At 34.0% G+C, this 14674-nt stretch overlaps 1 protein-coding gene across 1 annotated transcript; it reads left to right on the forward strand.

Moving 5' to 3' along the window:
- Positions 1 to 4335: 4335 nt before the first annotated feature.
- On the forward strand, positions 4336 to 14146 carry LOC149529118 (protein JASON-like). Its single transcript, XM_089809199.1, has 7 exons — positions 4336 to 5115; positions 8672 to 8756; positions 8839 to 9059; positions 9251 to 9441; positions 9528 to 10569; positions 10655 to 10731; positions 13634 to 14146. The coding sequence occupies exons 1-7, from the start codon at positions 4954 to 4956 to the stop codon at positions 13698 to 13700; spliced, it is 1845 nt and encodes a 614-aa protein (XP_089665325.1). The 5' UTR covers positions 4336 to 4953; the 3' UTR covers positions 13701 to 14146.
- The last annotated feature ends 528 nt before the right edge of the window (positions 14147 to 14674 follow it).

Consider the following 14674-nt stretch of genomic DNA (forward strand, 5'->3'; position numbering starts at 1 on the left):
GAGATGATCTTTTCCAGAGACATTCTCTTGAGGAGGTGAACTACGACCTTCAAATTATAACTCATCAAAATTTTATTTTGTTTCCAAGAGTTTGATAATTTGGTTATCATCATTTAAATTTTTCCAATGCTTATAGTTGTCTAGAACACTTGGGAAAAAAAACCAATTGGATAGAATATATATCTGCTTCAAAACTCTCATGTGGAATTAAGAGTGTTGCCAAAAAAATAATAGAATCAACTTTGTCATTAGATTCTCTTGGAACCATAGAAACATTGAAGGCATCAAATCCATCAACATAATCCCAAACCAAAAATTTTTAGTGTTTCTCATTCTTTATTTGATATTAATTTTAAACTTGACACACCACGAGCCTCTTGTGCAAATTACAAACTCCCTTAATTTGTGGAACGTTAATACCAAATATTGATGCTTCATATGTTGTAGTATTCTCGGTGTTATCAAACTGTAATTTGAAAGAATAAGAAAATATTTATCCTTGTGGTGAGATTAAAACAACCCTAGTGCCAATGCTAGTAGACACACATTTTCATCAAACTCTAACATCCAAACATCATTAGAATTAACATTCTCATCAATTGATTGAAAAGAACTTGCAACATCTTTATTAGATCCATGGCAAGATATATAGATTTTTCAATCACGGTAGAAGATTTCATCGATATCGAGTCAACCACTACATCTTCACTTGCATCTGAAAAAATCTATCACTATCAAAAACATAAGATGTGATGGATTAATCAGAGTAATAATCCCCAACAAATTCTAAAATTTCATCAACATGAAGGTAGTAGTTTCACATTCCACTTGATTCAAAAGGAATATGTGCATGAGGATCTTCTAACTTAATGCTTGTGTACTTGGTCTCTCTTTGAGAAAGTAGCTTTTGCATAACACCCTTGATAGATATCCTTGCTTCAGACATATCCGTGTTGATTTCTCCTCCAACATCCTTACAAAAAATTACACCCAAGTAACACGACATTAGAAGCAGGAACATCAAGAACCAAAATAGTCATCTTAGTTTTCTTTTCAGGGAAGGATGTGAATGTGAATTGAACATCCTTAATTTTTCTTTGAAGAGTTGCTTATTCCCCATGAAATAACATTTTTCAAAAGCCTTCATCAAAGTAAGACCTAGTGCTTCAGCTACCTTTAATGGGATGATGTTATCAGAGGCTCCATAATTAATAACACAGTTACTCAAATTGAAACCATTGATTAACAGGGAATATAGAAAGGTTCTATCTTTCTAGGAATACTGGATGGAATACTAACTAGGTTAGTGGGAAAACCTTTAGGTTATGTGGCAACAATTTATGTTTGTGTAGGCTAAAATTCTTTGAAAATTTTATCAAGCCTTTCCAGTTGATCTAGATAAGCTTGTAGGTATTCAACCTCAAACATTTGAATCATGGCTCTTTTGTCACGATCAATGATATCAAATGCTTGAAAGGAACTGGGTAAAGAAGAACTAAAAGTTTCAGCTTGAGGCTTTGGATTAGACTTACTAGGTTTTGATATACTAGAAGAAATAGGAGAATGAGATGCACTTACTTGGTTATATATCCCTCTAGGAAAAGTGGGCAATGACATTCCTCTTTTAGCAAGGGTAATGGGTATTTGCACATCCATTTTTTTCTTTTGCAACTTCTTCTTGTCTAGCTAGTTATGGTTGAGAACATGTCATAACTGCATAAGCATGACCAAAGCTATCTTCAAGATCCTGATCCTTATAGTAAATATACCCAATGTTAGAGTTGCTAGCTACCTTATTATCATCATTGTATGCGGCAGTGATATCTTCCTCCTGATAATTATATGGTGAAATACCAATACATTAACTCTCAAAGTACCCCATAGCTTGCTTTCTTGGTAGAGCTTCAAGTGCAAGCCTCTCCAGAGGAGGAGAAAGCTTTGATTGGTTTTTAGTTGCATAGTTATGAAGCTTTAGAAGAATTTTGAGATATTTGATTTTTCAAAGCAAACATATCATTAGCCAATTTTTGAATTATTAATTCCACAAGTAAGAGCATATAATTACTTGACATTCATGACTCAATTACTATTAGCATTTTCCCAAAGATCTTGGCAAAATTTACATGGCATTAAAGTATCATCCATATATGCATGAATTGGTTCAACGCTTCACATGCATTATATTTGAGAGAGTATTCACCGTTAGATCATTGACTTATTATTTTGCATATATGAGCTCTTCTTAGGATATGATATACTACAATACAACTATAATCTATATGAGAGATTTTGGGGGCCATTTTCACTTTTTTTTCTCTTTGTTTTATTTTTGGGAGATTTTTCTCCCTTTCTTCATTTTATGAGAGATTGTACTATACTTGAACACCCCACAAGGCCTGTTTGTTGAGACCCGTCTTCCTTAAGCCTACCCAAGCTATGATTTAGTGCCTATCGTTAGCACAAGAGTTGAGCTTTCTTAATAGTCCCAAGGAGCTACATGTCCCTTCTTAGCCTCTTGCTTTTATTAGCTATATTTGAATTAATTCACAAAATGCTTATTTTTAGGCACCACTATTGTTAGACAATTGATGCTATTTATATGCATCCATGTTATGTGTTGATTCATTCCCTAAACTTATCACTTTTCATATTTTATTGTCACCTCGATATCATAGGTAGAGGTTAATCACTTTGATGAATTTTATACTACGTGAAATCACACATAGTAATTGAACATGTGTGTGTTGTACAATCTAATTGGTTGGTACAATCACATCATGTGCATGTTGCACATTTCTATTGGTTGGTATGGTCACATTACGTGCATGTTTTACTCCTAATTATTTATGGGAGTAAGATCATACAAATTTTTCTTGAACCCTACAAACATTAGAAACACTCAAAATTTAAATGCTTTCCTTACAAATTAGCTCTAAATCCTATCCCATGCTATCCAAATTTATAAATATAGTCAAAATTGTGACTTTTATAGATATCATTAACATACCTAATTAAAAAGGAATACAATATATCCTTTAATACTCGATCCTAGATGCATTGATGTGAGAAATTCTTTCAATATCAAAAGCTCTTAATTGTAAATCAACAAAACTTACTCCTGTGTAGATAAAGACAAACACGTTTTCAAATATCACAAGCTTAAAGCTCAATGTTGCATTTTCCTAGACCAAGATTAGATTATCCTAGATATATATTCTTGAACCCAAGTAGAGTAGACATGTCGATTGTTGGTTTGTTACATCTTCATTGTCATATATTTGATAACAAGCAAGTGAATTGGAAAGCATAGTACACATACAAGAAAATTCATTGTTATGGCCAAAGCCAAGCATCTGTATTCCTCTTTGTTAATTTTAATGTTTATCTTGACTCAACTTTTGTATCAAAATTAATTAATGAATTTAGAGTTCAAAATATTTTCTATTTTAAATATTAAATTTTTTTTTTAAAGATAGTCAATGACCACTTTTATCATTTTGTCAATAGTTCTTCTAATTTTATTTGCTATTTTTTTCAAAATTTTAGAAAACATAATTTAAAACATCAATACTAAAAATTCCTATTTATTTTTCTTTGAACCTCACAAACATTATAAACACTCAAAATTTCAATGCATTCGTTACAAATTAGCTCCAAATCCTATCCCATGCTATCCAAATTTTAAATATAGTTAAAAATATGATTCTTATCTATCATTGACAGACCTAATTAAAAAGAAAATGTTTTATCCTAGATGCATAGCTGTGAGAAATTCTTTAGATATCAAAAGCTCTTAATTTAAGATCAATAACACTACTCTTGTGTAGGACCAGGATTAGATCATGCTACTCTTGAAATAGAGTACATGTCTATTGTCATCATCATATATTTGATAACAAAAAAGTGAATTGGAAAATATATCGCACAAAAAAAAAACTTTATGGCCAAAGCCAAGCATCTTTATTCCTCTTTGTTAATTTAAAAATTTAGCTTGACTCAACTCTTATATCAAAATTAATTAATGACTTCCATATTTAAAATATTATCTATTTTAATTTCAAAAAATATTCAATGACCACTTTTATCATTTTGTCAATAGTTCTTCTAACTTTATTTACTAATTTTTCAAAATTTAAAAAAACATAATTTAAAACATCAATATTAAAAATTCATATTTAAATAATCCCACAACACTCGTGATATTATATATTATAAACATATCATATCACTCATATTAACCATTTGTTAAACACAAAAGACAAAACAAAATTAAATTAATAAAGTAAGTTATAAGATAGCCATTTGTTTATATCCCCTACAAAATATTAAATTAGAAACCTAACTCAAAATAGAAAAAAGAATAAAACATGCGAGCGTTTTAACGGTCACCTTTATTCCCACCATAATTTTGAATTTGTTAGAGTCCGCCATTTCGGAGGGTCCCGGGCGCTCCGTAACCTAAAATATAGTACACCCGAATTAATAATGCTTACAAATCCGTCCTTCTTTCATGGCATATATCAACAGAATCATTTCCTCTTTTAGAAGGTTTGCCGTCATGTAACGGATATAATTCTAAAAATATGGCAGTCATGCAACAGAAAATTCGAATTTTCGCAACCCTCTTTGAAGCCCTCTGGAGCCCTCTTTGAAGCCCTCTTTGAAGCCCTCTGGAGCCTGTATTTGTCTTGTTGGATTGCCATGTAACCAAAATTTCGAAAATTCGCGAAGCATGCGTTTTCTGCAAGTAACGCGAATTTCGAAAGAGTCTGTAGTTGGAGCTCAGATTTCAGTTTTCAGTTTTCTCTGCTTTTCATTATAATTTGCTTCTTCGGATTCTGCAATCGCTGTTGTGTTTCTTCATTTTACCCGCCGGTTGTTTTTGATAATTTTATTGCTACTGTCGTGGATCGGAACCCGGGGATTTTATTGATTCTGATTTGTGTTCGTTTGATGCGGAAGAGGGAAGGGTTTAAGAACATTGCAATCTTCAGTTTTCTTTCTTTCGGAAAGACTTGGTGTATGAAGCAGAAAATGGGGTGCTTTCTTGGATGTTTTCGTTTTAAAGAGAAGGAGCGCCGCAGAGGAGTTCCAGCGACCTCACAGACTGCCAAGGTACCAGTCGATATGATATTCTGGATGAACGAATGAATGAAAGATTGATTTTCAACTTTTAAAGAATTTCGAAAATATTTAGAGAGTTCTGTTTGTTATCAGCTTAGAAAAAGTTTTTTTTTGAAAATGATTCTCAATCTATGCTTTAGATATGCGAAAAAATACATCGAACTTAGGTACATTCTCTGATCAGCATTTGAAGAGTTGATTTTGGCAGGGTTTTATGTTATGTTTAGGGCGCACAGAAATACTTCTGCATGTTCTAAAACTTTCGATGTGTGTATTGCGGCAATCTCAAAAGGCTATTTGAATATTAGCTTTTAAATCGTGTTAAGTTAGTGCGGATCTTCTTCAAGTATTTGGATAGTTTATGGTCTGTATTTTGTATTTTTCAAGACTTGATCGGGCTATAATTGTCCATACTATCTTGATCTGCTCATATCCGTGTAGTAGCACATTGTTTAAATAATTAGATTTGTTGTTGTGTTCAACCGTATAAATTATGTTGGCAGATAAATTGTTGAAAACATTTATGCCAATTTGGCTGCAAACAGTTGAAAGTTTCTTTTCAAGCAGAACTAATTCGTTTGTGTAACGTTTGGAATCTGGATTTCCCTACTACGTAGTACTCCCGATTTATTTGGGCGTAGGCTTTATTTTGTGTTTTCTGGATGTGGATACATTTTTCTGCATGTTTGAACTTTTTTGAATTGTGAATTTTGGCATTTATAAAAAGATCTATATTGAGAATTTTGTATACTTGCAAATATATTTGCAGAGTACCCTTCTGAGATTGGAATTTGTGTATACTTGTAATTATATTTGACACAACCCTTTTTAAGATTCCTTTTGGAATCTCGATTCCTAAAGTAGCATTCAGTTTTTGGATGCTGGCTTGTACTGTCGAAACGTATTTTGAAGAAATACTTCATTTTCTGTTTTAGAAACTATTTAGAGGTAAGGATCTTAACATTCCTGGCACGAGCATGTGTCTTGGGTTCTCTTATGTGTCTTTGATAGGTTGAGAGTCGTCTGTTTGAACTGCAAATTATTTGATGCATAGCCATATTTTTGCGGTTAGTCTGCCAAAATTGCCTTTTCAAGCATTTAGGGTAGCACTGGAATTTGGTAGGGCCGAGTTCTTAAAATTTCCCTAAATACCATGATTGCCAATTGTGTGACTTATATACATTTCTAAGTTTTTGTGAACTATTATTGTTATTTTTTTTCCTAAAAAGTGAGGGAGCACTTGAATAATTATTTAATATAAACTAGTTCTGGAGGCTCGTCAGAGAAAGAACTAGAAAGAAAATTCTGATTTCCAACTTGTATACAATAAAAAACTTTTATAAGATACCACAATGGGACCCTCTAAATCAAAACTTCTTAAGCAAGCTTTGTGATAGCAGCAATAACAAAAGAGTCAAAGAACAAACATAAAGACTAAAGCTGAAAATTATCTATTGGGTTGGGACTCTTGTTCGATGGTATCTCGAATTTGAGAAAGAGCATGGGACACATCATCCATACGAAGGGCTTCTAGATAATTATCATCACAACTCCAATTAGCTAAAAAATTGGTGACTTTGTTTCCCTCGCGATATATATGTGATACCTTGCAGGTTTGGAATGAATCAATTAGCTGCCAAATCTGACTCAGAATATAAGATAACTTCCAATTATGGAGGATCTCTTGACACATGCTTTAACAATTACCATAGAGTCACCTTCTATATGGATTAGTTTGCACCCTTTTCTTTTGGCTAGAACTAGACCATGTAGTAATGCAGTCGTCTTTGCTGTATTATTTGTACCAGAGGGAATAGGACAAGCTTTTGCTGCAATTAGACTGCCCTGATGGTCTTGTAAAACATATCCCAATACCTGACTTACTTGGGTTCCCCCTTGAAGAACCATCAAAATTAATTTTAATAAAGTTATGTTGGGGAGGGGACCACTTAACTTTTCTTCTCTTTACCTTGCCCAATTTGCTTTTGTGAAACTGACTCAAACGGCACTCTGATGCCTTCCCATGAGTTCAACATTTTGCCATTCCAAGACGTGACATAAATCTACCCTATGCAATTTGATAGACTAGCATTTACACATTCAACCACTGATTTGTGAACTATTATTCATAATAAATGAATTGATTAGACATTAATTTACTGTATTTTGAAATTTCAGATTTTATATATATATATATATATATATATATATATATATATAACCGGTTTATGATCAGAAGTTATCAATTCTGAGTGGGTTTTAAAGTTGTTCAGAATGATGGATTCCCTATTTATCTGCCTGAGAAATAGCATTTGCTGAAAATCCAAGCCATCATAGAGGAATACTACCTGTAGTATAGTGGAACTGTGACTCATACCGTGTGTCTTGTCTTTGAAGGCCGTTCACTATGAAAAGTTAGCAGGGAGTTTTCCCTGCCTGAGTCCCTTAAAAGGATCCCTATGCTAGATCAACACAATTATAACTTATTCCTATGCTAATTCAAACCTATCCTCGATGGGTACGTCTCTTGCTAAATTTCACCCGCACTTATTCTGGGGACAGTACGAGAATTCCTGTCCCTAAATTCGTTTTCTTTTAAAAAGATGTTTCTGAAATGGGACTTTGAGAGCAATAGCATTTGCAAGTCTATGGTACGGTTATAAGTCTTCTATTCGTTCTGGGGACTTCTAACTGGCTTCTGGGGCTCAAGTCATTATTAGACTGTCAGTATTAAATAATAAAATATTTTCAAATTTGAAAAAAGTTTCCATTATTTTCTAAAGACATCCAAACTACATTCAACAATATCAAAATCTAATCTAAGAATAAAAAAATAAAAATAAAGTTGAAATTCATTTCACACTATGAAAGGAGAGGAACAGCAAGGAGCAGCAGCTGGTAGAGCGAATAAAAGTTGCAAGAGGAGGTTACATCAAATTTACATGATTTAGACTCTTAGACATATCATCTATTGATTATGGACAACTATATATTATTGTGAACTTCAATATTTACTGTTCAGTAGTTTAGTTATAATATTTACAATTTGATATTTGAAGAGTCGATTATGGAGTTGGACTCTATGTTATTATTTACTGTTAAGTATTTTAGTTATAATATAATGTCTACTGTTTACATTTCATTATTTTTCTGTCATTTCATGCATAAAACTTGGAGCTTTTTGATATATTGAACTTTTAAATAGTAAATGGTTTATCCATCTTATATGCATATTTGAATTCTCTCTTCCACATAATTTTTTTTAATGACCTTTTTTCTTATTTTTTAATGACCATCTCTTGATGTCCTGTCTCTGAACCATATCTATACTATACCTATACTGAAAACACGTTCCTATCCCCTAGAATGTTCCCATCTGAAAACTTGGTGGAACATAGGTTGTGTACATTTCACTTAACAGCACCTCAAAATCTAATCACAGTTATACTAAATGTTTATGCTGAGCTTAGTTTTGTTTTAAGTTTAAACAGAAAGCTTAGAATGTATGTTCATAAATCTGACTCAATCTTCGTCTGCCTCTGACCAGGAAGTCACAAACTCGAGTAGCGACACTCACTCCGGGCATTTCAATGTTTCTTCTCAAGACAACGGAGGATCATCGTTCCTTAAAGGTGGGTAATATTTTTTGAACTATTAGTATGCAAATGTTATTACGTTATGTGTTTGTAATTTGGCCACACTCCGCGTTGTCAGACTGCTCGGAACCAAGGAAAGCAGAGAATTTAAGCAGAAAGAATAGTACTAACAAGGCGAATGAGCAGTTGGTTAAATCATCTGAAGTTTCTACAGTCCAGAAACCTAAAGTTTCTTCAAATGGTCTGAGTCCTGAACTCATCACACCGGCCTTGCGTCCAGGTGCTTTGGCGAGTTTGATGGATATGTCTGAAGATGAAAACAAGAAGTTCAATGACGAGGTATGCTGATGTTTCATTGAAAACAATTTCTGCCACAAATTAGTACATCACAAAACAACACATTCTGTACGTACTATGGGCTGGATATTGAATGCTTGTATCGACCTTTATCTTGTTCCTGAAAAACACAAGGATTTGGATGCCTGTTTATAGTGTACATTAACCAACTTGTATTTATCAATTAACAACAGGTGAACTATCTTAAATCTTGTGGAACACTTCTGAGAACTCCATCTGAAATCTGCGAAGCAAGGGAAAGATCACCTTCAAAAGAAGTGAAGATTGTGGACTCTGATTGGCATTCATGGTTTCCTTCCGCTCCCACTTCTGAGATTAATTGGAATTGCCTACCCGAAAATTCTCCGAAACAGATCTTAGCAAGGTATGACCTACATATTCACTGTCATATTCATTTAGGGGTATTGTCACTAGTGCTTAGATTTCCAACAGATGTTCCTATTTATGCAGGTTGACAGATGGAAATCAAAATCAAGATGACGAAACAAACAGCAAGCAACCGACAGATCATTCTGGATGTAAAAAACATAACAGTTCCGCTGAAGAGTCAAAATTGCCGCAGCCTACTTTTTATAAGTCTTCTAGGTATGATCATTGCCCAACTATTGAAGAGGATAATGAATCCTCCGATGCTGGGTCAACTACATTCTACGATTCAGAAACGAAAAACAAACCTAGCCTCAAGCAATGTGATTCCCCTGATAGATTTGACCCTAAGACCCCTCCTCTATTCACGTCTCATTATTCACCAAAGCCTACTCCTCTAATTCTTACGGAAGACATGCAGACTCCATGGACAAGGACGATGGGAAATGCAGGCGTGAACAAGAATGCTAGAATTCGTGCACAATATGTACATCCAGTTTTGAATCCAGTGGAAAATATATCTCAGTGGAAGGAACTCAAAAAAGGCAATTTGAAGGATTATGAGCAAAATAGTATTTCTTGGATGGAGAAATCAGATATGACAGAGAGCCAGTCTGTTTGTTTTCAAATCAAAGGTTCAAAGAAGACTAGCATAGACAGCGAAATTCCTAAAATCCCTAACAATCAATCAATCTCTAGAACAGATTCTGTGTCAAAAGAAAATTTCCCCAGAGAGGAAGAGATGCAAGTAAAGGTAATTACCAGTCAGGAGATCTTTAAAACACCTAAACTAGCGGGAGAGTCTCATCAGCTACCTGAGGGGACACCGTCACCAGAAATGCAAGTGGATTCTAGTCTTGCCCATTGGCTAAAAACGCCACCCATCGAACATGATAAAGTTTCGTCCTCTCGTACAAATATCGATGACAAACCTATATTAGGAGCCATGCCAGTGAAGAACTCTCGATCCATATCACCAGCAAAGTCACCATCAAGTAAAAGTAGCGGAGATTATGACAGACCTATTCTGGGTTTGGTTGCTACGCACTGGAAGGATGAAGAATGTACGCATATCAAGTGGTGGGACGGAAAGGGTATACCAAATTCCACGAACAAGTATAAGGAGGTAAATAAGTGTCCATCTAAAAAAAAGAGATTATTAGTTTTATACATGGAATCTTGTTTGTAATTGACATCTGCTGAATTTGCAGGATCAGAAGGTGAGCTGGCATTCCACGCCTTTTGAAGAAAGGTTGGAGAAGGCATTGTCCAGCGAAGTTGGTGGGAGGTATGGTCTCAAGCACGTGTTTTTCTCCATTTTTCTTTTATGGCAAGAGAGACCATTTATATAAAAATGACAATTGCTTGGGACTCAGGAGGTGTACTAGATTAGTTAGAAAAGGTCTCAATTGCTAGTTGTGCATAGGCAGAGTATTGCTCACCAGATATACAGGGGTTCACTGCTGTCTGCTAGAGTATATGCATATGATGAAAATTGAATAAGTTATTCTTTAAGATTTGTGGAGAGGTAATAGTGATCTATGAGTTAGTATTATCTTTATAGATGATTTTAATGGATTAGACATGAATTTATTGTATATGTCTTCGGTATTTATCTTTGCGAACATTCTTAGATGTAATGAGGGTAAAGTGTTTCATTTTTTTTTACAAAAGATAGATTCTTGGGAACCACTATTTATGAAACATGGATCAGTGTCTAACTTTAAAATAACACAATTTGAATTCTGATATATCCATCAACCTTATTTTTTATATTTTTAGTATTTGCAAATCAAAAATATTATATTTATTTGTTTTGATCTATATGTTTTATACAATGGATTGAACTCATTCCAATGAAAGAGATTATACAATGGAGGCTGAAAATTGCTTCATATATTAACTACTGGAGAAGCCAATTGGTGTATGCCAAAAATGCTTGATTGTTTGACATAGTCACTTTGGTAATAGTCCTTCCAGCTTATCAGACTTTTGCAATTTTGATAAGTTAGTATATATTTACAATGTTCTCTTTGAATTTAGTTACAAATTGGTTTAAAAAACCTCTAAAACATCACAATTTAGCATTTTGTGTGGGTGTGGCAGTTGTTTGCTGGCTTTTAGATGTGGGGAGGTTTGGTTTGTTCAGTTTTGATTCATTTTGAGACTTTATTGCTGTATCTTTTGTAAGAACTTTATAGAATTTTGGTTCCCCTTAAAATCTATTTTAATCTTTAATAAAAAACATCACACTTTACCTGACAGAATTGTATGAACTGATTTCATTAATGGACAAATCAAGATGCTAATCAATTTTTAAATAAAAAGTAAGCATCAGACCATTCAAACAGAGCAACGAAGTGAACCAATGACCCAATCTGGCATAATTCTCTGAAAGTATTTCCAATACACCAAATGGTTTGTACAGCGGTTCAGGTATTGATTGAATTCAATTCTATTCTGTATCGTGTTTCTCGTACATTCGATTATTTTACCACTAGTATGAGACAATGTAGATCATAATGAACGACCACTATGTCTTGACGAGTTTTGGAAAAAGATAAAATATACATTAACATCTAAGAATTTAATTTAAGGAACCACAAGTGAAGGTCTCTACTAAAATTATAAATGAATCTAGATCCGCCGAGGCAAAAGAGTAGATTTCGAGTTGAGAACACAACTCTTGATTCCTATCTTTCCACATCCGTACTGGATCATCTAGAACTGCCTTTGATAGAATGTCTTCCCTCCCAATGTTTGTGGTTGTTTCCATATGGAATGTCATACTCATAGTATCCCCATACAAACTTCAACTTATATTCCTCCGATGTTTCTCGTGTTTGACATGGTCTGCCCAAACATACTTCAATTTATATACCATTATTTATGGTAAAGTCCTCTGCATCCACCTGGGTTGAGATGACCACTTGGATAAACATTTTCTTGAAAGGGTCGGTTTGGTTGTTGGAATAGGAATAGGAAATTAGGAATTTGTTTTGTATTTTCTGTTTGGTGTGTCAAATTAGAATTGAGAATAGAAATATAAATTTTTATTTTAATTTCAAAACGAGCATATATCCATTCTAAAAAAACCTGTTAGTAAAATAGCTATTCCTATTCTCATTTTGCTTTTTGATTATTTGATTGAAATTTGAAATCCGCTGAGCCATTTGATGAAAGAGTTGTAGCCAAGAACAGTATTTTTAAATACTTGTAAAGCGTTTCGTCGTCCACCTTTGTTAATTGTCACCATCCACCATTTCTTTATTTCAGCATCATCCCTAACGGTGACAAATTCTGTATAGCCAGCTCTGTTTTTTTCCCAGTAATTACAATGGTAACTACCCACACTCCACCGATATTGCTCTGTATCCATCCCAATATTTATGGCATGTGTTCCTGATGCATGCGACCCTCTAACCACAGCAATTTCTCTGTTTGCTTTTTCACCAATCACAAACCAGAATTGGTTTTGCCTCTAAAATTGTCTTGGCTTGATGATGTGGTTACGAATGGTATAAAATTGTCTTGGTTCCCATTTACGTTGGGTCTCTCAAAATTTGGGCAGATTATGGAGGGTCTCCCGTTACATTGGGTCTCTGAAATACGGAGAAGCGTGAGTTGCTTTTATCGGTACAAGAAAAGTGATTTTCTTTGATGCCAGTGGCCATGACCAACATGGAAATGCACATAGACTTTTCATTTTTTAAAGCGTGAGTTGCTTTTATGGGCACAAGAAAAGTGATTTTCTTTGATGCCAGTGGCCATGGCCAACGTGGAAATGCACACAGACTTCTCATTTTTTAAAGCGTGAGATGGTTTTATGGGCACAAGAAAAGTGATTTCTTTGATGCCAGTGGCCATGGCCAACATGGAAATGCACATTTTTTATACTTTGCAAATGACTGGGACAGGAACAGGAACATGTCAAATTCTAGTTTCTGTTTTGTCTAACTAAATAGAGAATCCAAATTTCTATTCCAGAATAACAGTTCTATAAATAGCTATTCTAGAATATTCCCCCAACCAAACGAACTAAAATCAGTAGTGTTTGTCATTTTCAGAATTGTGTGTTTGTTTCATTTCCAACATATGGCTTCTGTATTGAATAATTTTGTCTAATGTGGAACTGTATGATTTAGTTCTATGTTACATGATGTTGATAAGGGTTGGTGTTGCTGTGGCAGGGAACTTTTTGCTGCAAAGCCCACACTGTCTGAGGAAACTGTGCAAAGTGGCACTGTAACTTCATGAATAGTCTAAGGTGTCTAAAACTTCAGTACCTGTACACACACAGCTTATGTTTTTCTCACATTTTGAGATTGTGTCTATAAAATCTCCAACGCCTCTTTTGAAATGTGGGATTTCATAGAGAGATTTTTCAAGGTTTAACCACATCGCTTGGAGAAAGGGGCGCATATTACTCTCCGTCGGCAGTTCCATAGCTATATATAGAGAAGCATTATCCTCTCATATGCTGAGGAGTAGCTTCAATCCTGTACTTTTTTTTGTAATAATGAGCATGGACATTTTTATGTTAGTAAGTGTTGATGTCAAGCATAAATTGACATTATTTGTCAAGCAAAAGCAAGAAGTGAGATTGTACGCTTCATGTTGCAAAATAATATGCAGTCCAATTTGTTAACCATACCAGTTTTTCAGAATGACAGAAAATATAGTTTTAGTAAAATTCAAAAGAATCTTTCTATGATTTGTAAGAAGTAATCCTCCTCATACTCGCAGGATGTGTCAATTTTAAGAACGGAAATTCTTCACATCTAAAAGCTTTTCATTAATTTTTTGAATGGAATTTCGCTGGAGTTAGAAGTCTCTAGTGTGGCGTTCGCAGTCTTTCTTCGTTTGTTGTTTTTTAACTATACACGCAAAGATATGTCCATAGGAGTTGAAGATTTGAAAATGTAGATCATTTGTAATTTGTAAAAATAACATGTCTAATAAAATCTTATTTAGAAATAATATAGATGTATTTAATATAGATATTATCTGAACGAATATAAATAAGTTAGTCTCAAACTGTAGAAAAAATTATAAAAATTATTTGTTTGGAATGCGAGGGTGATTATGGCTTTGATCATTTTGATGGACACAGAAAAAAATGATGATCTATCTTCTGCATTCATCAGCATAATTAAAATAAATAATTTTTATTTTCTTAAATGGACTTAAAGTTTGGAGTGTTGCAAAATCATCACAATGCCACATAACAT

This window comes from Cupressus sempervirens, chromosome 11, assembly GCF_028749045.1.
Source record: "Cupressus sempervirens isolate cs-2001-9-10 chromosome 11, ASM2874904v1, whole genome shotgun sequence".
NCBI lineage: Eukaryota > Viridiplantae > Streptophyta > Pinopsida > Cupressales > Cupressaceae > Cupressus > Cupressus sempervirens.